Here is a 25,219-nt window from a genome sequence, read left to right as displayed (position 1 = left end):
TGCTGGAGACACACAGTTATTATTTGAATAATGAGTGCATTTTMGTGAGGGGCTGATACAGCAATCTCATCCTGATGAAGTGTGTCTGCACGTCATTCAGCATTTTTGGAACTGCAAAAAGGCAGGAAATGCTGAATCCATTATAAATGTCTAAAGGTTTCTTGAACAATGGGCTGATGCAACATCCTTTGAAAGGCCTTTCCTCAGCAAAAGGGTTGATTTGGAGCAGCAGTGATAAATGGGAACGGAATTGCACGGGGTCGGCGTGGAAAGGTGAACTGAGGGGTTGTGTTTGACTACAAGRCTCAACACAATCCATGCAGCTATTCCAGCACATAAATATTTAAAATGTATGAACACCAAGCAGGCGTGGGAAGGAAGAGTGAACAGTAAAATAGACAAGAACAGAGCAGTGGGACCCTGAGTATGACCTGTACAGAGGTTTTTAAACAGGCAAAGCAGCACCTTGATATGACAGTGATACCATTTGTGCATCCAAGAGAGGTGACCCACAAGGCAGTACTGCAGTTTGATGTTGTCTACAATCTCACAGATCTGGCATCAGGACAGAAATCCAACATCCATGAAACACCAGTGGGTTTAATTTGGGTGTCCAGYACTATCACAGGGTAATAACTCACCATGCTGAGCACTTCAGAGATCATTGTGCTCAGCAAAAACATCACCACCTATCCCACATGCCCATCCCATCAGCATTCTGAAGGGCTGCTCCCCCAAAAACATCTGCAGAGAAGCACACAGAGGGACAACTAAGCCTCACCAGATTTCCCAGTGAACTTTACTCTTCTTCAAAAAGTAGGGCAGTACTTGTAGAACAAAATATTGCTTGCCATTTAGAAACAGGCTAAGCAGCCCAGGATTAGCTGGTACATTTTCTTGGGAAAATTAATCCTCGATGCCATTGTGAAACAAAAGCAATAAAGCCAAGAAAATCAGATACTCAATAAAAAAGTGGTTCAGAACTACCCATCCCCACTCGGCTGAAGCAAAAAATATGTATTTTTTTTTCTCTTGAAAGACAAAGGCTGGCTGGATCAGAGTCACCAGTCCCTCGGGGTYCCACCATCTGTAACAAACTTGCTGTGCTTTTATCACTGAGAAGTCAGRGCTAGGAGCAACCTCTCAGCAAACACTTTCCTCAAAATGTACTCATGCATATATATTATTGTAGATACACACACACTGGGAAAYGGACATATGCTGACTTCTGCTTCTCTCCAATGCAGTCTGCATTGTGGCTTTTCTCCTCCTGTTGCAGTAAAAAGAGAGCAATTTTTCAAGTTTATACCAAATGTCATTCTATTTCATTTCCAAATATAATCTCCCAGAGAGAAGGTTCGCTTGCCCTATTTCCAATCTCTAAAGTTAATACACAAATTTATATTCCTTTCTCCCACTCGCTCTCCTAAATTAAGAGGTGTAATTACTAGGAACGCTCGCTCCAAGCGAATGGAGTGCCAAGGGAGAAGGAGCTGTCAGGGCTGGACGTCTGCAGCAGCCACCCTCCCCTCTCCTCCCCTTCCCTCTCCCCATCCCTGGAGGATCCTGCTTATGAGGCAATTTCCATCTTTYCCATTAGCAGGGGCACGCAGGAGGAGATGACAACCTCTCCCTTTCCAGGCAGGACAATCATAAGGGATGAAATAAAAAAAAAAAACATCTTCAGCCTGCCAAGGTTGCTGGWGCTCATCAGGAATCCCACACCCACCTTTTTTGTCTCTGCCCAGCTCTGTTAACCTTTTGGGCAAAGCCAAAGCTCCTTAAAAACAGAGGAGAAATGCAGMTCCGCGATCTAAAATTCATCCCCAGCCTCATCACTCTCCCCCTTGCTCACATCCARCACCCTCTCCAAAGGAAGATTGATTATTATAATCAGACTTAGCTCTGACGCAGCATTTGCATTTTCAAAGCACAGCATAGTCATTAACTAATTCATCCACCCCAAGGGAGCCTTAACGAGCGTTCACCTCTCTCCCCTCTGATTCCCAAAGCTCASGCAGCCTGCAGCTTTCCCCCAACACCTCCCCTCCACACCAGCACAACTTGGGGGAACTCAGTGAGCCAAACTCAGCCCTGCTGCAGTGGAACAAGAGGATAAATGCACAGATATCTTATTTAAACCAGCTTGGTATGGTTTCCATAGCTAATCACAGYGGTATGGGGTGTGGCAGGAAAGGGGGGTCCCAAAATAACCACAGTCCTGCCCAGCTGCAGCCAGGAGAAGGAGGAATCACCATCACATCACACCCCAAAGCCCTAGCCTCCAATGCACAGCCCATCCCAATGAGCTTTTCCCCAAACACATCTTTGGCCTCCTGCCCCTCTCAAGGGTCTTCTCACAACCCAACACCACCTTCCCCACCCATTCACCCACCTTTTTGGTGCTCTATTTATTTCTTTTTAGTAATCTGGGATGGGTGCAGGATGTGAGTTTGGAAATAAGCACCATCAGACATTTTAGATGGATGGAAGCTGGCTCAGAGCTCAAAATTAACAAACCTGGAAAAGTTCATGGGGAAGGAGAGCAAACAGCTTGTACAGGAGCAAGGAAACTGAAGATGTTAATTTAAACCCATGAGTTGATTCAAGTGTAATTACACATTTCAACCCTCACTCGAGGAAAGGAGCAGACAAGGAATCTCTTCCTCTCAGCCTGTCCTGCCCACGCTCAGGCTCTACAAAGAGACCTTGACAGCAGAACACCTTGACAGCTCCACGTCCAAACCCCCTGTCTTTGCTCCAACAGCTCATTCTGCAGAAGGATCCCCTCATTTCCACGTTCATTCAGCTCASAGCTCTCTCTGTTATCAGCCCAGCTCCACCACTTTCACCGGGGTGTTGTAGATGACTGTTCCCTTTAATTACTACCGAAAGCTCCTCCCAGCCAGGGAGAACAAAACAGCTGGTGTCCACYGAGAGAAGGCAACTCTGGAGTAATTAGCCTAAACTGGCTGACACCTCCCACCCGTTTTTCMTGGTTTGAACAGCAAAACACAGAAAAAAAAAAAAGAAAAAAAAACAGAAAAAGCCTGTTTAGGGAGCCCTGTCAAGGTGCCAGAATGGATGTGCCATGTCCATGCCCAGCGTGGCCACCGTGCTGGCACAATGGAGTTGTCTTCTCTCAAGAAGAGCATCACACTTTCTTTCGTGCAAGAATAGGCTTTTTTTCCTTTTTTTCCTTTTTTTTTTTTTTTTTTTTTTTTTTTTTTTTTTTTTTTCTGGTCTTCTAGCAGCTGTAATTTACAGGCAAAGCAGCAACAAATAAATCTGCAAAGATGTCATACCTCCTCCGTGCAGAGTTTGAATACAGTTTTGTTTCCTGAAAATATAGCCTCGAGGAGTTTCCGGAGCGTTCAGGCAACAATTCTCATCAAAAGGGAGCTTGTAATCCCACCTCTCACTTCCCCCCATCAGTTCTCTCACTGAAAAATCATCACAGAATAAACAGCCAGAGAAGAATCTGTGCAGTTACCGAGCACCTAGGAAGATCAAAGGGGAAAGAGGAATCCAACATCCATTTCTGTTCCTTTGTTTTCTCACACAAATACAGTGGAATCAATCCTGCTTAATACCTTAAAGAGAGCAAAGGAACCTTCACTGAGTGCTTGAACTTAATCTTCTTTCTCCAACTCACATGGAAAAACACACAGCCGTGTTTTTAGGAGCAGCTCCAGCCCAATTTTGCAGCTCCCTGCAGCTGGGAGCACAGTTTGCTGGCACATCTCATCCAGRACCAGCAGAGCTGCCTGCTCCAGATGCTCTCTGAACTCCCAGAGTTGGGAAATGTGAGGATGGGTGAGCCACAAAGCCYTGAAGAAGCCTTTTTCCCCAAACCCTGCCCAAAGAATGCATTAAGAAGAGCAGGTTGAATGTTTTCTAGCTACGTGACCCATCCTGAGATCAACCTGTGACCAAAAGCAGTGACCTTTTAATGCATAAAAAGTGAGAACTTTCCTTCCTGATGCCAACCCCAAAAGTCASAGTGCCCTGCTGAGATTGCTCTGCCCATTTCAGCCTCTTGGGATGACACAAAATGAAGGGCAAACAGCAATTCCCTCTCCAACACYGTGTGTTCAGCTCTGGTGCCAAAGCCTGGCATTTTAACCTTTGGTGAACACATTTTGTGTGCCACCAACAACAAACTGCAAGGTCCAGCTCAGAGGAAAGGGGTATGGGATGTGCAGGATGGTATTAGCACTGAACACAGCATGGACAGGACAGGACAGGGCATGGCAGGAGCTCCATTTCACACAGCCAGTCTTTAGAGGTTAATGAAATATTCATAAATAAGTTCAAATTCTCCTGACAAGCCAGATCCTGTAATACAACAAAGAGTTGTCAGCCTCAATTAAGCGATTCCAAAGAGGCAGGGCTCTGCCATTCATTATTTACCATGAGGTCACAGGAAAAATTCTGCTCTATGATCTCCTTGTCCCTGAGGAGAAATGGGGTTTTACAGCTCCTGCTGGAGGACTCTGCTGCCCTGACAGACCCCAGCCTGCCACAGCTACTGCCTACCCCAGCATCCATCAGCCAAAGGCAAGAAACACKGGGAACAGCTCTTCTAAGGACACTGAGACACAAAAAGAATGAAAGCAAATGATGTAGAGAGCTGATTAGGCTGTCAGTGCAAGGGCTAAGTCTCAAAACTTCAACTTTTTTTTTTTTTTTTTGAGCTTTTATCTCCATTTTTGTATACAGAAAGCCAGCTCCAGGAAAGGAAAGTATCCAGCAACCTTTGATCTGCAGGCACATCCTCTGAACATCCCCTGCATGGCCCCCCAGATCCCACAGCAGAATTCACATCCYCTGCATGTTCAGGACAAGCTGTGCTTACAGAATTTTATTTCCTGCATCACATCTCTCAGGATGGCCCTCTTCTGGTGCAGGTACAACAGGACTGTGCAAGCAGGAGCAAACCAGTGTCCATCCTTGTCAGAAGGAAGCTGTAAATCTGTTGTTTCTTTGTCCCATCCTTCCATTCCACCTCTGGACACGAGAATTTCATGCTCCTTCCACAGCTCCTCTGAGCTGCCTTTTAGGAAGGCAGAATGAAGGAGCAGAAATGACAGAATCCTGGAGTTTTCCTGGCCCTCTCACCTGTTTTTTTTCTGAACACAATGTAGAGCCCATGCATTCTCCAGGGAATTTTAGCTCAGCTAAATCGAACCAAGCAAGGTAGCCCTTAAACTTCTCACAGGCTCTGTAGAGAGGAATGAAGGCTGGAAAAGCACAATTCTTGCATGTTTATTAAACAGGCCTTTTGTGTCTCAAGGCTGTGGCTACTTGGTAAAGTCTCTGATAATAACTCTGAAATGAGAACAGGACAGGGAAACTCAGATTTTAGTGACAGCAGTGACWCTGACAAGGACCACTCCAGCTGCAGAACCCTCTAAACAGGAAAACAATTCACTTTTCTCAACAACTCAAGAGAAAAAAAAACCTCCCCACTTCTCCCTCCAAGCCCTTGTTCCTGCTGTAAGGGTGTCTGTCAGTACAGCTCAGGTTTTAGGGTACACCTGTGGCATTGAGGCCACCCCAAATGATGGGATGGGAATTGGGGCAATGTCTGTGAGTCCCATCTGAATTGCTGGAATTGCTTTTTAGGTCTGGGTCAGACCATTCCCCCCATCTGGCAGCTCCTGTCCCACCAAAGGGAGGAGCAGAAGAAGCAGCTCTCCCCTTTAGACAGCCCCATTTCCTCCCCCTGGCAGCCCCAGCCCCATATCAGCTCTGAGCACATGAAAACAGCCCTGCTGAAAGCAAACAGTGCTGCCCATAAAACTTCCACCTTAATGGATCCAGCAGCAGGTTCATTTGTGTAATGGGACTTTTAAACAGACCGTTTATTTCCTTTTAATGTGAAGGGAATGTGCTGTTTGATCCCAYGTGCCTGGCTAGGTTTTTAAAATAGAGATAAACCATGAGAATTGACTTGCTAAAGTCTCTCCTTCTCAGCTAATTAAAACAGCAGTGAGGTGGTGCAGAGGTGTCCATCACCTCTGGCACTGATGGTGCCACAGTTTTGGGTGTTGAACGTGAATTTTCCAAGAGGGAACACTCAGCAGGTTCAACACACTGTTCATCATTCCCCAGATTTAGAGAAAGAAGAAGAAATAACCTGGTCTGTGTAGCTCAGAGCTCACTATTCCTACCCCATGGGGAATAGCAGGGACCACTTTTAATGTTTAGAACAGGCACTGAGAGCTCTCTGCCAGGGAAAGAAGTGAACTCCCATCCCTCTGTTCCAGGGTTCACTCCATCTTCAGAACCAAAGCTCCACAGTTAAAACCAGGCAAAAATTCAAAATAGGGTATCAGTGATTCCTGCACAATCATCCCCCTCTTCTAACAACTCAAAATTCAGAATTTACAGGACCACAGAACAAAGTGAAGGACAATTCAAACAYTGTGAAGTAAACAAGCAACAAATGGCTCTGCTGAAGAAAAACAAAAACTGCCCAATAGAGAAAAAGATGTCTTAAACACATTGGAAACAAACAAAATTCACTGAAAACCTTGGGTCTAAAAATATAAATGCACAAACACAATTACTGATAGCACAGAGCAGGGAGGCTTTATCACAGAGGAGCATAAACTGATCAGAAAGAGGAAGCGACGTAAAAGAACTGAAGGAACAGCACAGAATTGGAATGTCACAGTGCAAAAGTCCCAAAAGAGCAGGAACCCCTCAAAAACTGCACCTTYCTCAGCCAGAAACTCGAGAGGAGGACAGAGTGGGGCAGGTGAATCAATCCCAGGATGAACATCAGCACCAAGAGGCACTGGAAAAGGGGGATGTCCTGGGTGCAGCTCAGACATTTTTCCAAAATCTTCTGCTGGAACATCACCTGGAATGATGTGACCATTCTGATTATTCACCTTCAAAGGAGAGGCAGAAAGAGGAAGAAATTTTAAGAAAGCTGCAGGTTTCATGAAGAAACCAAAGAGCCTGTTTTAAGAGAAGGCTGCAAGAGCTTGATTTGTTTAACCTAGACAAATGAAAGGCTGGGAGAGAACAATTGTTCTCTATAAATATGTCACGGCATAAATATGAGGGAGGAAGAACAGTCACTGTAGTTTAAGGAGAATATTAGCACAAGAAAAAAATGGATATTAGCTGCACATACATTTTCAGTTGGAACTGGGAAGATTTCAGCTATCAGAGCAGTCTTTCCATGACAGTAATGGTACAAACAACCAAGGCAGTTTCAAGACAAGCTGGATAAATTTATGAACTATGTGCTGCATTTGCCTCAGTTACTGAAGGACTGGACTTTATGATCTGAAAGTCCTCTTCCAGTCTTCTGTTACTATATCATTTCATTCTGGATTAGCTTCTTTTGCTGTCTCTTTATAACCAGATTCATGCTTTCCAATCTGATTTGAGAAGTGGATATTTCTCCAAGATTGCCTCACTAAAACCATTCACCCTGCTGCTCGCTTGAGTGCCACGCYGCTCATCTGTCTTGGCTTTGCTGGACTCACAAAAGGTGTTAGGATAAAATCTGTCACATGGGAAGGAGATTTGCTGTCACCTGCTAAATCAATTCAGAGATTATGGAATACATTTTTGATAGATGAAGGCTTCCTGCACCAGTCAGTTGTCTGCTGCCCCTGCCAACCTGTTGGTTCTATGTTTGTTCCAACAAAGCTTCATTTTTTTATTTATAACTACTATGGTTCAGCCTTCTAATCCCACATTTAATTGCCTTCCTATTACAGATAATACAGGGAATTTACATTTCCACTAATGAACACCACTTTTGTTCTYGTGCTTGGTTTGTTGTATTTCTTTCTTTATGTTCATTAACTCTTGAACAAGAATTAAATGAGCTCTGTTGTCCAGTTTGCCAGGGCAGGTCTTTCTACACTAAAGTTAACTTTTTTTTCCTATTATCATTGGTGTTAGCTCTAAATTAAAAATGTAGGTAACAACTTTTCCACGTTGCCTCCCAGTTAACAGTCACTTCCCAACTACATCAAGCTCAGTGATCTCCAAGTTTATTTCCTCAATGCACTCTCCTTTCTGGCTCCATTTCTGCTTCTGATAACCATCAGTGTAGGCAGCCACTGACTGACATTTAAGTTAATCCCAAACATTATGATTTCATCAGACTGAACCCATGATTGGCTCTTTAACTATTGCTGACCTGCTGCTCTTAAATAAAGGTCTCCTTTWCTCTGCAGAGGGTTAAACAACACTTATCCTCAAGGCAAGGACCATTCATTATATTAATTTTAAGGTGYCTTTATTCCTTCTGTAAGGACACTCAATTTATGCCATTCATTTGGTGGTGGCTGCATTCTTGGACTTCAAATCTTCTTTACCWCCCACCCTGCTAAGCAATTCTTCTGATTCTTACATCCATCCTTTTTAATCTGCTGGAGGGTGAAATTTAATTTGTTCCAAAGAGCAGTCTATAGATTTCAGAGCCCACATGGGCCAAGCTGTCTTTTGAAGATGAAAGCCAAAAGATACCCAGAGCACCTCAGGGTAATGAAAATACAGGTGATGCTTTTTTAATACCAAGCTGGCTTCCCTCAGGGATTAATGATGGAGAACAAAAAATCTTGACATGAATGCCCCCTGCTACAGAACCAGAGTGGAAGAAAGCACAAGATCAGAGATCAGAGCTGTTGCTTGGATGGCAAGCTTGAGCCAAACAATCTCCTCGTGTCTATAAAAGGGATATGAAAAAGGCAAACGAAAATTACAAAAAACGAACACGTCTTCTGTTTCCCTCCCTCGGGGAGGGAAAGAAAAATAATATAACAAACAAGAAGGCATTTCCCACAAATAATATTTTGGTGTGAGTGAAGCTCTCTCTCAGCTTTAGGCCAGTAAAGCACTGAACTAACACACCATGAGAAATAAGAACCTGGGACCACAGATCAGGGAGYTGTGTGAACTCTGAGCAACCTCCTGGCACATCCTGGAGATGAAGACACTGCAGCACCAGCCCCAATAAAGAAAACTTCCASTGCTGATAAAATTGTCAGAAAAGAGTGCATTCTTACAAAAAAAGGCAAACAACAAATATTCAGCAAGTAAAAGACAGACAAACCCCACATATCTGTGGGGCAGCTCAGTAACTCAATCCCTACCACAAGTGATGACACTCGTGTATTATGGGCAGGCACTATTTCCTTACAGTATGAACATGCCTAAACTGTGAATAAAGAAAAATAAACAAGTGAAGGGTTAGAGAGAGAGGAAAATCAAAGTTTCGTTGTTAATTACACAGCACAACGATAAGGGTAATTTTTCTTAAATCAAAAAATAAATTCTAGGTTCAAGTTCCCTGAAGGATATAAAATATTAGAAGGTTTTTTATGGTTGTAATCACTAACTCATTTCTCCAGCCACTACTGGCCGTGTCTAATTAGGGCAAAGTACGTTAATGATACAGAGGCACAGCCCAGAGATGTCTTCAGTTGCAATATTAATTGCATTTAGGGAAAGAGGCATGAATTGTGCTTATACAAGCTAATTAGTATGGGTTTGCTAATTAATACTGGAAAGTCAAACTGCTTTTGTCTTGTCAACTGCAATTAACTGAAGACGTTTAAATTTCTTTTTTTTGTTGTTGTTGTTCCTCCAGTAGCACGCTCACTTTTAATTGACAAGAAACAAAACACTGCACTGGAGCAATCAGAAGAGCCAGTCCTTTCCACTAAATTCCCATTTTGCTCTGGCAGGACCAGATWTATCCCACGAGTGTTTCAATTTTAAATATAAATAATTTACCAGAGATGGCCCCAGTGATGGAAGGAAGACCATGGGACTTGGGGAGGTGCCAATTCCCCAACCCCAGAGCCCATCTCTTCATTTCCAGTGCCCCAGGGAGGGTGGCAGAGCCATCAGAGCTCTTCAGGGTGTCCCCTGCTCAGATTTGTCCCAAAGCAGCCCAGAGACACATCAGGCAGCACCAGAGCACCTGGAAATGTTTGCTCCTTTTCTCTTAGAACCATGTCCTGTTTGCAGAGGAGCTGATGAAAAGCAATATCCACATCTGTCAGCACTCCCAGCTCAACATCAAACAGACAGGAGGGRAAGGGATGAAAAGGAAGGTGAATTCAGGAATCCAAACCAGGCAAATCATAGTGCTGAAGAGTCAGATTGACAGGAGTTTGAAAATAAGGTGTCCAGGTGAGAAACTGATCTGGAGAAGGGGGAAAAACCACACAAAGAACATTTTGCTGTGTGGAAAGAAGGAAAGTGGACTTGGTGAAACATCCACAGGGCAGACAGCTATGGAACAGCCCCATCCAAAGGGGACAGATCTCTGTCACCCCAACAGTGTAGCACACACAAAATGACAAAAACTTTCCCCACCAGGGATGTGTCAGCAGGGGATGCAGAAGAACCATCTACACCAGTGAAAAGCAGGAGCTGCACTGTCATGTTATCCCCCAAGAGTGGAAAAAAGAAATCTCTTTTCCCCTGTATGAATCAATTTTCCTGTATACACTGAAGAAACCCAAGCTGCTGAATAAAGCCCACACCTCACAATCTGCAATCCACRGTCTAAAGCACCACAGAAAACAGCCTGTTCATAGGAGGTGGATGTAAGAGCTCCTGGAAGATCACAAGACCAGCAGTTTTCCACTGAGAAACCCTTGGGAACAGGCACTGARCACTGACTGCTTCTTTATCCTCTGCTGATGGATGATGCACAGCACCAATTAATGCTCTAACATTGGAACTTCCACTTTATCCAGCCCTCTGCTACCCTGCTTAATACCACACATTTTTGAAGGCCAACAACTCAAAATCCAGGCTTAATGAGCCCAAAAGAAAAACTTGGAAATGTTTAAAAAAAAAAAAAAAACCCAGAACATCAGAACATTTAAAAGATAACAGCAAGTTTTTCCTCTGATACATCCAGTGAGCACAATGCAAAATTGATTGTGTGGAATTTGAAAGTGTTACAAGGCAGCACATAATGAGATCAGATGGTAAACAGGATTAATTCAGTTTTCTTTGGATGTATCAGTGGTGGCCTGTGTCACCACAGAAAGCAGCTGGGCACACAAAAATGTTTGCCCACAACGTGAGACCACCCCAGAACTGGAATCAATTAATGCTCTCATTATGGAAAATCTGATGTTGAAACAGCAAGAGGCGCAAATTTTWAAAAAAATACCAACAGACGTATGGCAACCCATTAATAGCACAGCAGGGGCACGTCATGCTGCCCTTCAGTGCCCTACTGGAGCTCAGCACAACTCTGAAAACACCCATGCTGGCACTGGAGTTTRTAATTTGGATTTTAGAACAGATGTCTGTTTAGCACCTACTTCCTAGCCAGTGATGCAGGCCTATTTTTACATTACCAATAAAATTAATCACATCTACAGAATGAGTCTCTGCATCTTGGATATTGCTCAGGTTTTCCTTGTGACTGGAAAAAAGTTGCAGGAGTCCCACAATTCATCCATTAGCAAAAACATCAGTTCACARAACGGCTTAACACTGACATCTCATTTATTCCTGAGTATAAARAATCATATTCGAGTCATGAAACTGCACATAAACCTCCCTACTACCTGGTTTTGTGTCCTTTATTATTTTTGGTCCTTGAGGGAAGTGCCAATAAAATAGACAAACCCAGCAGAAAATTAACAGGCATTATAAAAAAATAGCTTGTGGTAATTCTGTTGTATCTCATCTGCCTGTCCTTTTGAACACTTGAGACTGAATCAAAGGACCCCAAAGAAATGAGTTAATTCAGTATGAAATTAAATGCTTGCTTCTGATCTAGAACTGCTAAGGAGAAAAGGAATTGCCAAAAAACAGAAGACCGACCACTGGATCTCATCCTCTCATCCCCAACAATTCTTCCTGGTGAGCATGGAGACAGGAATGCCAAGACTGGCGTAGAAACCCAAAATTTGACAATTTTTATTTGCTGTTCATTTCTGAATATTGGGAACTGATCTGCTGCTTAAATGAACTGAACTTTGCATATTGCTGCTCTGTAACACAAGTGAGACACAAAAAGGGCAGAAATTGAGCACTCACCATCTCTGCTCTCTGCTTGTGGTTTCCCACTTCTTCCAGAACCTGAGACAGCTGAGCCTTSRAGAMRCAGAGRAAAAAAAARAARGAAATTAAGTTTAGGATRTAAWTTTGGAAGTTTAATAAGACTGCTGCCCCCGCCCACCAAAAAACAAATATATCACACAGGGCATCATGATTTTCATGGCTTTGAGAAGGAATTAAAAGTGTTTGGTCTYGTTCTGTCCTGTCAGCATCCCATTCCATGAGACAACGCTGTCCCAAGGAGCCTCAAGTCCACATGCACAAATAAAAAATGGATTTATTGCAGAGAATGCCACAAGGCCAGCCCAAATTTCAATCCCATGGTCCAGACAGAACCCTGCCTCCACTCCATTTCTGTGGAAGCAGCATAAATTTTACCCAATTTTACCAAGCTTAACTTTGAAGAAGAGGTTTGGCTGCAAAACCAAACTTGTGAAAGGAGCGTGTGCTTGAAGGTAACTTCACAAAAAATGTTCTGCTGAAGTTCTGGGGTCCAGGGTTGGGTTGGGCAGCCTTCCAAAATGCTGTGGTAAAATACCAAGAAAATCTGTTCTGTAACATAAACCTCCTGAATTTCTGTGAGAAAAGATCCCAGTGCAGCATTTTCACTGTTTTAAAGGGAAATTTGAAATGTGAAGATTCTCAAACCAGAGTAGAAATACCTTCTGTTATCCCAGCATAATTCGTGGAGGAAGCAGGAACTTGACTCAGAAAAGCATTTTTCACAGAGTTTTGTTTATGAAAAAGGATTTTAAACAAAATGGGCATTTAGGAGATGTTCAGGGGAAGCCACACATAACATGAGTGCTATTACTTCCCACACCTTTCATTTTCCAACATTGCAAGGCTGCAATCAGCCTTCCTCTGCCTAGCAAAAAGCCCAAAAAAATAGTCACTGATGACAGAGAAGCTAATTTAAACAATGTAAACAAATAAAAGAAATAAAACCAACTTTYCTACAAACTGATTGGTCTAGTTTCMAGCAAATATTCATTRAAACCCTCCGGAGCCTCTCAACTTCTCACCACACACAAAATGAGTCTTTTGAGTGCCACATCCAAACCAGAGACAAACAGCAAGCAGTTTATTATGATGGGAAGCAAAACATTCAGCTTTGAAGGCTAACTGCACTGAAATGCAAACAAACAAAATAAAAAAAAAAAAAATACAGTCTAAGGGTTCAGCAGAGCAGAAGTTCCATTTTAAAAAAAAAAAAAAAAAAAAAAAAAAAAAAAAAAAAAATAAAATAAAATAAAAAGTTTCAGCTTTTCACTGCACAGGGCCTGGGATGATGTGACATTATTTGAGGAGCAGACACTGGAATAAGATGAAAAGGGTTTTAATACAAGCCTGGAGCTGGCACAGGAGAGTGAAAAACGCTCATTAAACACCACRGGGGACGCCAGCACCAAGCAGAACTGGAGGGACTGGACGAGCAAGTGAAGGGAAAAAATGAAATGATCACCGAGTTTGATGCAGAAACATCAGGGAATTATGAATTTGCAGACACCTGGGAAAGGTTTTGGTTTTTTTTTTTTCCCCACGGCTACTGAACCAGGTAATGACAGCAGCAGGCTGGAGCCACGAGCTGCTCAGGAAGGATTCAAAAACACGGCCTCAGGGAGGTTATTTAGGAGAGGTGCTGGCATAAACTTTGCAAAACACMCCAAGACTGACTGAATATTTTTGATTACAAACTATCCAAACTGTTCTGTGTATTTATCAGCTTTATCTATATTTAGGTGGGAGCTACTAGCCTATTCTAAACGGGATACAAGTATTACTTCCTTCAGGATGACATTAAAAATCAACACATTTTCTTACAGTAGCTGCCARTCCTGAATTTGATTAGGTCAAGTTCACCCTCCTGTTTTGACAGACTCCTACAGAATCACAGAATAACTCACATTTGGAGAGTGTGGATCCCCTCAAGGCTCAATCCCCTGTGCTTTTGGTGGGCACCCACCCCACTGTGCCAAGCTCTGGTCACCCTCACCGTGTAAATATTTTTATTTATAACACCAAGGCAGCAGCACCCTAGCAGCCTGTTTAACCAGATGGGTATAAGAGCATTTGAAAGCACAATACCTCCATAAAAGTCAGAATAAAAGGATAGCAAAGGCTCCAACACATTTAACTTCGGGAAAAACCTTTCAGGCGAGAGAGAAATAATACAAAGGGATGGCAGAAATTGAAAATACAAGCAGGAAATATGCCATAATTTATCTCCTATATGATATGGCTCGGGGAAAATAACCATTTCAAGGTGCTGTGCCAACAGAGAGACAGAGAAACCTGGGCAGCAAGTCCAAGGCAGCAGCATAACAACAGCAGATCAATATGATTTGGAGAAGCAATCAGATCAGAACTAAAACATAAAGTAGGTTTTCTTCATTGCATTTATTTCTAGGCAGCTCATCTCAAAGGGAAAAGAGTCAGCAACTAGTGGGAATTCAGAGAGCAGCTACTAAACTTACCAGACTGCTGGAAGAAATGATTTATGAAGATTAAAAGATTTTTAAACATACGGTTTGACTGCAAGCCTCGCAGAAGAGCAAAAGGGACATATTTAATGTGCTGGGAGCTGTTACAATGACAAAGCTGCAATGAAGAGGCTTCCCCAGCCCAGCTGATGCTGCTGGATGCACTCACAGCCCGATGGGGACACTGCCACTCAATGTCCCAAGTGCTCACAGGGTGGGGAAGAATGAGACAAAACCCAAATTTCAGCAGGATCCCTGCTGTCTGTGCTTCCCAGGCTGTGAGACAGATGCTCTGGATGCTTCAGCACGTCCAGTTTGTAAACACCAGCCCTACCCCAGACTTTTTATTAGCTTAAATCAAATATTGAACCTCCCTCAGCTGTTGGGGGACAGCTGCTTGCAAAGTGATTCACTGCCATATTCCTTCCAGGCCACGAGGAAATGCAAACTAATCACCRGCAGTGTGACAGATGCACACATTTTTAATTACGAAGGAGAAATTAAGCTCTGAACTTATCCCCACRTCTCACTTAATCAGAGTGCTGGGGAGGAGCTGCCAGCCCCTCTCTGTGCAGGGAAGGAGATGCAGAGGGCTCTCTGCTCCCATTCCCCAGGCATTTGTGGGGAAAGACCTGAAAAAAAACCCCTCAAAATTATGATGTTTCTTGGAATGTGTCATCTCAGGAATGAATCTTCTCAGGAATGAACTGTTGGGTTTGTGGGTTGAGCCAGCCCTGGTCTCTTCCAGACCAGCTGGGCCATTCTGGGGTGCTGGGAGGGTATGGGAGCACAGAAGGTGCTGGAGCTCTTTGCCAGTCCCAGCTCAGAGTTCTGCTCTGGAAAAGCCACGTTGGGGACATGGACAGTGACAGGACAAACGGGATGGCTTCAGGCTGGAAAAGAGTGGGCTTAGATGAGAAAAAAGGAAAATTCTCTCAGCTGTGAGGGTGGGGTGACCCTGGCACAGGGTGCCTGGAGAAGCTGTGGCTGCCCCTGGATCCCTGGAAATGTCCAAGGTTGGATGGATCTCTGAGCATCCTGGGACAGTGGAAGGGGTCCCTGCCCATGGAAATGTGATCTTTAAGGTCCCTTCAARCCCAAACCATTCCATGATTCTCTTTGCAGCTCAGCTTTGTGTCACAGGGGTTTTCCAACTGATCCCATCCACCCTGGCACCTCGGGAATCTCTCAGTAGGAAAGGCTTCCGTGTTGAATTTTCATGCTGCACATAAAAGTTCATTCAAAACTCCAAGGAAATTCTCTTTACTTAACACACACATTAAATTCCCACAGATCACCGAGCTCCAGCGTTAGGAAACCTGATATGCAAACAGATATTATGAATCAGATATACAAATACAGCACAATTCACCCACTGAAGGCAGCACAACCAGGTAAAGGAAAAATCAAGCAGCAGAGCAGGGGAAAAAAAAAAACCCTCTCAAGTACTCAGTCAATTACTTTAAGCTTTCAAAAAAAGGGTTTGTCAATTCAAAATACTCATCTTACATGACAACATAGTCTAATCTCCTGTCAGTGGATTGTCACCCTCAAAAGAAGGGAAGGGAAGAACCGGAGCTCAGCCTCGCTGGGAATCTGCAGCTCGGGCTGAACCAGGAACGGTTTCCAAGGAGAGGAACCTCCTCAGCTCCAAGGAGACATTTCTGAATTGTTTAACTTGCTTCCCTGCATCAATAATTTGTCTTCTGTACCTTGCAAAAGTCAGCCTGTGCTGGAGGAGGCAGGTCAGGGAGGGTTTAATGAATGGAACCAAAAYGATGTGAGGGTGACAACGCAGCTGGAAAAGCCACCCAGAGCCCCCCATCCCCTCCTGGAGCTGAGTGCCCTGAACCATGGCAGAGCAGCTCAAATTCGAGCCTCGTTTGTAGGGAAAAATTAACTCCTCAATCTCTAATGAGCAGCTTTTCCCTCCACACACAACAATACCCTCAGCTCCAGGAGCAATTAGCAAATCGAAGCGCCGGCTTTGTGGACCCCGTTAATTGACTCCTCGGCGTGGCACATTAAATACAGCAGTGGAAACAGAAAATAAAAGCTCACCTCAAGGAGTTCAGCAAGCAAAATTAGGTGTGTGGCGTGTGCTGCGTGCAGGGGATAAATCACAACAAGCTCCATTTGGAAACATCATTTTTGTCTTATGCTTTCATCAGAAAACATGATTATCCTGACAGCCACATCAGCACAATGCCAATGCTCCACAAGGGAGAGGAGCAGGCAGCACATTCACTACCTYGAATTAAAAAGAGCAATTTTGATTCTTTCTCATCAGGGTGAAATACCTGAGAACATGGAGAGCTGCCTGTTCTGGGGTTGTGCTTTCACAGCWGTAAATCCCAAATGTGAGTCCCCAGAAGGAAGGCCACTTGTTGGAAGGGCAGGAAAGGGGAGGAGGAGGAGGTTTTGCCTGGCAGAGCTGGAACAGAGCTGCAAAAAAATGGCATTTTCACAGCTCACTGAAGCCYAAGATACCCCTGGAAGTGTTTTATATGCAACAGTTGTATGCAAATCCAAGTCAAGTGTGATAATTGGCAAATTTAGGTATAATGTTAATTAATAGCTATTTCAAATTAATTAACTTCTAAGATAAATTCTTGCTTCTCYTCTTTGAGAAAGTTAACACACAATTTAAATTTACAAGGATATATCGGCTACAATCACAGAAATGGGGAATCTTGAATGTTTTAACATGCCAAATCACTTCAGTTGCCTTGTGCTGGCTGCCCCCCAWCCCCTGGGTAATTTCACAGTCACTTAGTGCTCTGATCACTCCCAAAAGAAGGCAGAAGATGAAGTTTTTTGGCTCAAGTGTGTTACCAAAGTGTGATGTGACCTCTACGGGGTCCAAACCAGCCCATCTTATCTGGTGCCACAAACCGCGGAAAAGGGGAAAAAAAAAGCACAATATCACCTTTTTTTCTATCAAATTCAGGAGACACAAGGAAAATAAAGTGCACTGAAGCTGCAGCTGAAATACAGAAGGAAAGGTTGAAAACATGGCAAAGCTCCCAGGACACTTCTGATAAGGAAAGCACCGACTGCAACAATTAGAATTCAATCCAAAGTGAAAACACTGATGAGTTACACAGAAAGACACAGCAAKAGGATGAGAACAATTTGAAGGGAACTTTGCAATCACTAATTACCTCTCACACAAAGAATGAGGCTCTGGCTTGTGGGGGAAACAGAAGGAAAACTTTGATTTCACAAAAGCCACAGACAGATTATTTCTGGGGGTGGCAGAGACTGAGCAGAAGTAACTCATCAGCCACTTGCAGTCAGACTTMACTTTATTTGCATATTGTGATCCTGCATATTAAAACACTGTGAGAACTGAAATTAAATTTTCATTAGTGTTCAATCTGAAATCTCACCCKTGGGATTTGGCTTTCAACAGTTGATGCATGCATTTCCCTGTTTATTTTCAAGTCAGATATCCATTTATCCCATGTTAGCCAATMCTTGTGGCCTTCAACCCACTGCACTCTGTTATTGCCCAAGGGCAGCACTGCAAGATTGTTTCTGCACCTCTGAACTGCACTGAATTATTCCAAATTAACTGGTCATTTCCAATTTAGCATATTTTGATGCTTTGTAGTTGAAAGTGCCAGCCTTTCACAAAATTGCAKCAGTTGAGATCACAATCAGGAAGGCATTTTAGTACCAGCCACTGCTAAATAATTTCCTGTATAGGAGCTTTACAGGCTCCTTTTTTTTCTGTTCTCAAGTAAGTCCTCCTGGTTATAAAATCAAATGCATATCCTTTATAAAGTGAGGGAAAACAACTACAAATAAACTCTGCTGCTGTCCCAAAAGCATCCAGAACACCCTATTATCAATCTGGAGGTGGCAGGGGCTCAGTCTGATGGAAAAGGRAACAGGAAAATTCCCCAACAACTTTGGAACATGTTTCAGAAATTTAAATTYATTGAAGCCACACTCAATGTCTGGCTTGCAGAAAAGCTGCAACAGGCAAAGCAGARGCCATTGCTTACTGACATAATTTATGAGGATAAGCTTGCAGCTCAGTGAAAAGCTTGTGTCTCATCAACAACTGATGTGGTTTTCCATGTAATTTAGTCCTTAATTTTACCCCAAGCAAGAACAGAAAACACAGGAAAGAAGAATGCCTGTAAGCCACATGTCCCAYATCTCCAGGGACTCGTGCTCCTGGGCATCACAGAAAGCACAACAGCCAGGGACTGAGGGCCACTGCTGTGGCCAGAGCAGTGAGAGTGTTTTCCATCAAAAAACAAGAGCTGCTCCYTCTCTGAAAATCCAGTTTTGCACTGGATTTGTGCAGGGAAATGCCGCCCCCCAGTGAGAGACAAAAAACAGCTGGTTGCCAAAATCAGGGAGGAATAAAGCAAAGCTCTTGGGTGCTAAACAAAAAAAAAAATCATCCTGCAAACTGAAAAATCACCAAAGCTATCGCTGTAATTACTGAAGACACAGGGAARACATCACCCCTAGCAAAGTGTGGGCTCCTGTCAACACTCTATGGAGATTCACTGGACAAAGGGATAATAACTGCACCTAAATCTCAAGGACAGACCAATCTCTCCTTCTCTTTCAGAGACACAGTCACTTAGAAATGTCAACAATTCCTGACAGTAAGCTTATTACAATGAAATCACCCCAAACTCTCTGGTTAGACTGTGAGAAAAGGTGTTAACCAAGTGCCCATGGAACAACTGACAGGAGGCAGACAGGATTCCAAGCAGAAATTGCCCACATCCTTATCCCTGGCACAGCATTTGGCCCATTTTAYAATAATCTGCATAATCCTGCAGCAGAAACCTGGCTTTTGTGCCCACCCTGCCTGACAACTGCTGAGAGACCGGGGCAAAGCATCAAACTCCAAAACTCCTTATCTCTAGGTCAGAGAGGGAGAGAAAATAGTGACTATGTAAAACCCGCCCAGAAGCTTTGAGGGAGGATAATCTGAGAGCACAAGGTGCCACTGTTGACACAAATAACCCCTGATGGACAGGGCACTAAAAGGATTGAGCGCCCTATTGAGGGCAGAAAAMCAGCACCAAAGGTTCAGAGGTGGCAGCAGCCTCATCTCCCTGATCCTCAAAGCAAAGGTGACCTTCACAGCCGCAATAAAATATAAAAAAGCTTGGAGAAAGACCCTGAACTTCYCTAAATCTACTCCATCAATGCTGTTCGCACAATATCCCAAGCAGATGGTGCCAGAGAAGGAAGAGAAGCGAAGTGGGAGATGGAAAAATGCAAAATACTGKATTCAGGAAAGGATGAGACTGGACAGCCCCATGCCAGACTGAAACACAAATGAGGCAGGTGGGCAGCAAACAGTGGGCTCAGGCAACAAAAGCACCTTARTTTTGCAAAAACATCTCAAAACAAGAACAATGAATTTGTTGTTTCAGCCTCTGAGCTACAGCCGAGCTTGAGGGGCAACATCCCAGTGACTCCTCTCTCCTCCTGGCTTTTTTTTCCCTTGATGTTTTTATTCACTACCTTGCTAAGAAGGAGCCCAGAGACCAAAAGATTAGCACAGCTCTGCTGGGAACAACATACTTTTGTGATAGGTCTCCTTCCCCCCATCCTAATCAAACAGTGCTGCAGTCCCCTGGGGAGAGAACACAGTGCCAAACAAAAAAATGTGAGTTTGCAGCTGCTTCCTCAACAGCAAAGGGCAGCCTGACTGATGAAACTCTGCCAAGCCAATTGCTTCCATCATGATGCAGTGCCAGCACAGCATCTCCAGGACACACACGAGTGGCTGCAGGATGCTGATGGACTCATTCCCCATCACTGGAACACCCATCAGAGAAATCTCTGCCACTGAAATTCTCTTTGTGCCCTCAGAAGTATTCCTACCTCAGAGAAACAGGGAGTTCCTTCTCTTTTGCTGCTCCCCAGCAAAATTTTTAACCCAACAGCAGGAAGATAACCTGGCATAAAATCTGTGTATTGAGGGTCAGCCACAAATMTCTTACCAGGAGTAAAACTGATATACTAGTAAAATTCAAAAACATGAAGAGACCACYAGCCCATTCCACAGGGAAACAGCAAATAGATAAAGAAATACAGAATATCTGGAGGACAGTAAGGAGAATTAATTTCCCTGTGCTGTGGTCAAATATCTGAAGGTGAAATGAAGGGATACCATCACCTGATCCTGACACAGATGTAGCACATCTGGGAACCTGGGAATTCATCACTGTTTAGGTGATCTGAAAACAGATATTGTAAGCAATTCTGGGATCTGGTGAGCACAGTGTTTTCCTCAAGTTGCATTAACCCTCCTGGAACTGGGAGCAGGGCTAGAGACCCAGCAGCTAAAGGGAACAGAATCCCTTGCCATTACATGCAAAAATAAAGCTGGTTAAAGGAGGGGGAGCAAATGTTTGTGGATTTGTTTCATTTTCTGGCAAAATTTTAAGCCCAACTTTTTTTTTTTTTTTAAACTTTTTTTTTCATCCTTTAGAATATCAGCAGAATGAGTTCAGGCTCCAAAACCTTCTCTTGATGAAAGCAAACATTGGTACTCACCAAACCCAGAAAAAGGAAATCTCAAAAATTAGAATTGGTGGCAATGTGACACCCAGCATCTCCCAAACAGCTCCATCCTGTGCATTTTTGCCAGCACAACCTCCCTGGATCTAAGTTCTCCCCATCAGTTGCCTCCAACTAGGTTTGATAGCTGAAGGGAAAGAAACAGCATTTAGTTCATGAAATCTGTAAATTAGCCATCAAAAAATGTTCACTGTTATCCGTTCCATCAGAAAAAAAAAAAATGGTGGAATTACATCTCTACCTAAAAAAGCCCTTCTAATTTCAGCCCAGTGAGTCAGCACTGCTGCATCTCATCACTGAGAGTGATTCATTGTCACTGCACTTCTCAAAGTCAAGAATAAGGGTATTCACCCCACTCCACTGTCATCTCATAACTCCTCTGGACCMAGGCACTGTGTTTGCACACAGCGCTCCTGTGATGATTTATGGGAGTGTGTCACTTTTAATTTAAAGGGATAAAGAGTTATTGTCAGWCTACCAACCATAAAGCAACATTTTCTTTCCGCCGAGCTGACAGTTGAATACCTGGAAAATATTGCTGTTTGCCAAGAAAGGAGAGGGCTCTACAGCCCACAGCCTCGGGGTGTCAGTGCTTCTGAAGGCACGAGTGGATGGCCAGTGTGCCTTTGGAAAGTTTAAAAAAGCCTTGCAGGGGAGTTGGAATAGGAATAAAAATTCTGACAAAAGCAGAATGGAGAGAAAGCTGCTGCCTCAAGTGAAACAGCGAGAAAGTGGGTTTTGGGTATGGATGAGACTCCAAAAAGAGGATCTGTAGTCAGAGGAAACAAAGAATATCAGCAGTTAATCAGCAGCACAGCTGTAGTTTCCTTATTCAAGTCCCCTAACATCACAAGTCACTCTGGGTAACCTTTTAACTGCTGAAACAAGACTCTGAACCACTCACCCTGACCTTACACCCCTGAGCAGGTCAGTGCCTGCCTTGAGTCTGCCCAGGGCTGTTGGCAGCTGCTGATGTTGGTGAGAGCTCAGAAAAAMCATCTTTAATGGTGCTGTRAGCTCTGTCCCCAATGATATCCCAYTGCTGTCCCACAACCTCAGAGATGTGGCCACACTTCCTTGGGCAACTCTTATGAACCAGCCAGAGAACAACATTTGGAAGTGAAGATCTGTGTTTAAATCAACCTTTTTTTTCCCCTTCTGGATTAACTTGAATCAAGTTTTGTTTCTGTTCTGGGTCTCTGCACTGGTGCAAATGCTGTCCCAGCTCAAATAAAGGTCAGGGAGGGGTTTCAGCCAGCACTGAATTCAGCTGGGGAAATCACAGCCAGCGTGGGTTTGGCATCCAGCAGAGCAKTGGGGACAGTGCCTAAGCCTCRGAGGGTCTCCAACAAATTTCAAACRCTCTTKGAAGTTGCTAGGWAACAACATCCACCCCCAGGRCAAGACTGTGCAATGTTTGYTCTGACAAAGCTACGCTTGCCTTGCCCTTGCTTCCACCCCRTGTGTGCAGTGAGGACCTGTCTCCTCTGCTGCCAGAGCATTTCCAGCCTCCAGTCTGGGTGCACAGTTGGATTTATGCTGAATAAAGCAAACATCCCATTTTAAACATAGCTATTATAATTAGCAGAAGCTCATTGCTCAAATTCCCCTTCCAGACAGGGATTTCCAAATGTCAGCGTGCTCAGCACAGCTGATCTGTGCTGGCTGCTCTGAACACAGCTGACCTAGGAGGGTCCAGAGAACAGAACCAAATCCTTTCACGGGCAGTGAGATGGAAAAACAAACAGCATAATTGTCCTCCTTCATTTTCCTGTAAAATTGGCACAGCAAGGTGAGCAGAGAGATTCTGATGTGGAAGGTACGTTTGTGCTTGAGGCCAACCAGGAATTTCTTTTGGAGTTTTATACCAGTTATCTGAGTCAGCCCTGGAGATGGCTCTGCCTCATCCTGCTTGTCCTACCACAGTATCATGGCATCAAATCAAAGAGCAAATCAAAAATCATAAAATCAAATAGTAAAGGGAGAACAAAAAAGGGGGAAACCCCCAAACTGGTACACGTACTGCTGCTGAAACCACTCTGCAGAGGCTCTGGCAAATGCAGAGACAATATTTCCTTTCTAAAACTGCTTTGGAAAAGTTTTGGAAAAGCAGAAACAACCTCAGTCTTYACAAGTGATTTCCAGTATTAAAAGGAATTTGCCAAATATCTTTCCCCAGTACAGATCTCCCATTTCCAGGTTCCAGTTATTGCATAAATCCAGTGGCTTCCAAGTTTCCTGCAATGAAATCATGCCAATGCTCCAAACCTCAGAGTGTCCCATGGTGAATTTATTAATGTGGGCCTTGTGCAACCTCTCACCTGTGGTGTACAGGTGTCTCACCCTCAGCTCCTGCCTCGTTATTTGGGATATTGCAGTAAAAATCCCATAAAGAGCTGAAGCAGATTAGCACCAAGCTGCTCAATAAAAGGAGAAACCAAAGCTCAAAGATCACGTCCCTTGTGAGACCACATGGGCAGTCAAAATTTCCACTTACAATATTTTACCCCATCAGGTTTRTACTACGGATTAGAGGCAGAATTTGCCTGAAGTTTAGGGGGAAAAAAAACCAGAAAGGAAAAAACCCCAGAGGTTAACAGCCTTTCTGTTAACAGCCTATCCAAAGACATTCCTTACACTGAAAAAGTAAAAAAAAACCTCAAAGATTCCAACTGGAAAAAAAAAAAAAAGAGTAAAATACTCTCAAATAAAATCAAACATCCCTGCACACCAYGGTCATGCTCCTGTAACTTCTTAGAAGAGGAACAAAACTCTTCTACTTTTATTGGAGGATTTATTCAAAATAAATGAATCCCAATGGAATTTAGGCACACTGTAGAGGCTCCAGCAAAAAAAATCATAAAAAAGCAAACAAACTAAAAAGATCCTTTTCTTGGCATGCTGTTGAAAGAAGGATTCACCACATTTCTGATTGACTGCCACTGTGGTTTAAATGAATCAGCTATAAATAGGCAGCAAATGCAAGGCAAGCACTTGAAGGGAACAGCAAGGGGATTTTTATTTTTTTGTTTTCTCTTGTTATTGCTTAATGGTCTGTTGGGAAGGAGGTGGCTGACAAGGTAGAAGAAATGTGGCAAAAATATAAAGAAACRGAAAAAGATGGGGTGTGGGAAGGAGGGATAAGGAGATGTGAAGACATTCAAATGGATTAAAGTACAATTACATTTCTGCCTCCAGTTTTCCCGAGTGAAGGATCAGGGATGGGAGCAGGAACAGACTGGGAACTGGGGATGCCCTGAACAYCCCCACACCCACAACTTGAAGAAAGCTTTTGTGCCATCAAAAACTGCAAAGTCAAGCTTCTGTGGGCCACCTTGGACTGRTTTCTTGTCTTTCCTGCAAGAGATTTGACATTAAAGCAAAGAACTGGAAATGTTCCTGCATCCCTCTTGTGCCAAGAGCCATCCAGAGCAGSAGTGGACTCAGAGCTATTAAAGTTAAGCAGCATCCACATCACAACAAAAATGAAAATATTCATGTCAGTGAACACCAGGGCTGGAGGAATCAGAGTCAAACCCAAGAGGATCCAGTTTCTGGAAAGCATTTGCAGGGAAATTTCTAATAAACTACTTTTAAAATATTCAATAATCACTTCTCRAAATAGCCAGAGCTGATTTCACAGCTCTTGTTCCAACTGTCTGCTCACTCTCCTCCTCTCTCCCACAGCCAGTCTGACTGCCCACAACATCCCCAGCCTCCAGCTTCCTGGAATCTTTTTAATTACTCCTCTTAAGCTTATGCTCCTTCTTTCAAAGCTGAAGGAGGCTCTCACAGAATGCAAGGAGCCAAAAACCTTCTACTTTCCCTTCCCAAGGAGTTTGACTGGCTTTAAAGACCTCCTCTACTCCTGCAAAGTGAGATCTCCATGGCAGATCTTTTCCAGAACATGGAATTTGCCACTGAGCAGCCCAGAATRTCCTCAAAGCCTTCTCCCCCATGGGGATGGAGGTTGATCCCATGTCAGCTCTGCACAGAGATACAGCTTTCTCAAAATTCATTATTTCCTCCTGTAGGGAGGTGGAGAAAGCTATCAAAACAGCCTGAAATCCAAATTTTTAAACTTCAGGAGTTTCTATCTT

At 43.6% G+C, this 25,219-nt stretch overlaps 1 protein-coding gene across 1 annotated transcript in view; it reads right to left on the bottom strand.

The window, feature by feature from the left end:
- The window catches only part of LOC130575686 (mitotic spindle assembly checkpoint protein MAD1-like), a gene marked incomplete at its 3' end in the record, with an annotated part of 188,555 nt that overhangs the window by 13,582 nt on the left and 149,754 nt on the right, over positions 1 to 25,219 (bottom strand). The window contains exon 13 of the mRNA XM_057369757.1: positions 12,049 to 12,105. Within this exon, the coding sequence (XP_057225740.1) occupies positions 12,049 to 12,105 (57 nt within the window). The remainder of the gene's footprint in view (positions 1 to 12,048; positions 12,106 to 25,219) is intronic.

The sequence above is a fragment of the Malurus melanocephalus genome, unplaced genomic scaffold (assembly GCF_030028575.1).
Source record: "Malurus melanocephalus ecotype Western Australia unplaced genomic scaffold, MMel_1.1 scaffold_115, whole genome shotgun sequence".
Classification (NCBI taxonomy): domain Eukaryota; kingdom Metazoa; phylum Chordata; class Aves; order Passeriformes; family Maluridae; genus Malurus; species Malurus melanocephalus.
The sequence above is the reverse complement of the archived record's forward strand: the minus strand, read 5'-3'. Positions and strand labels throughout refer to the sequence as shown.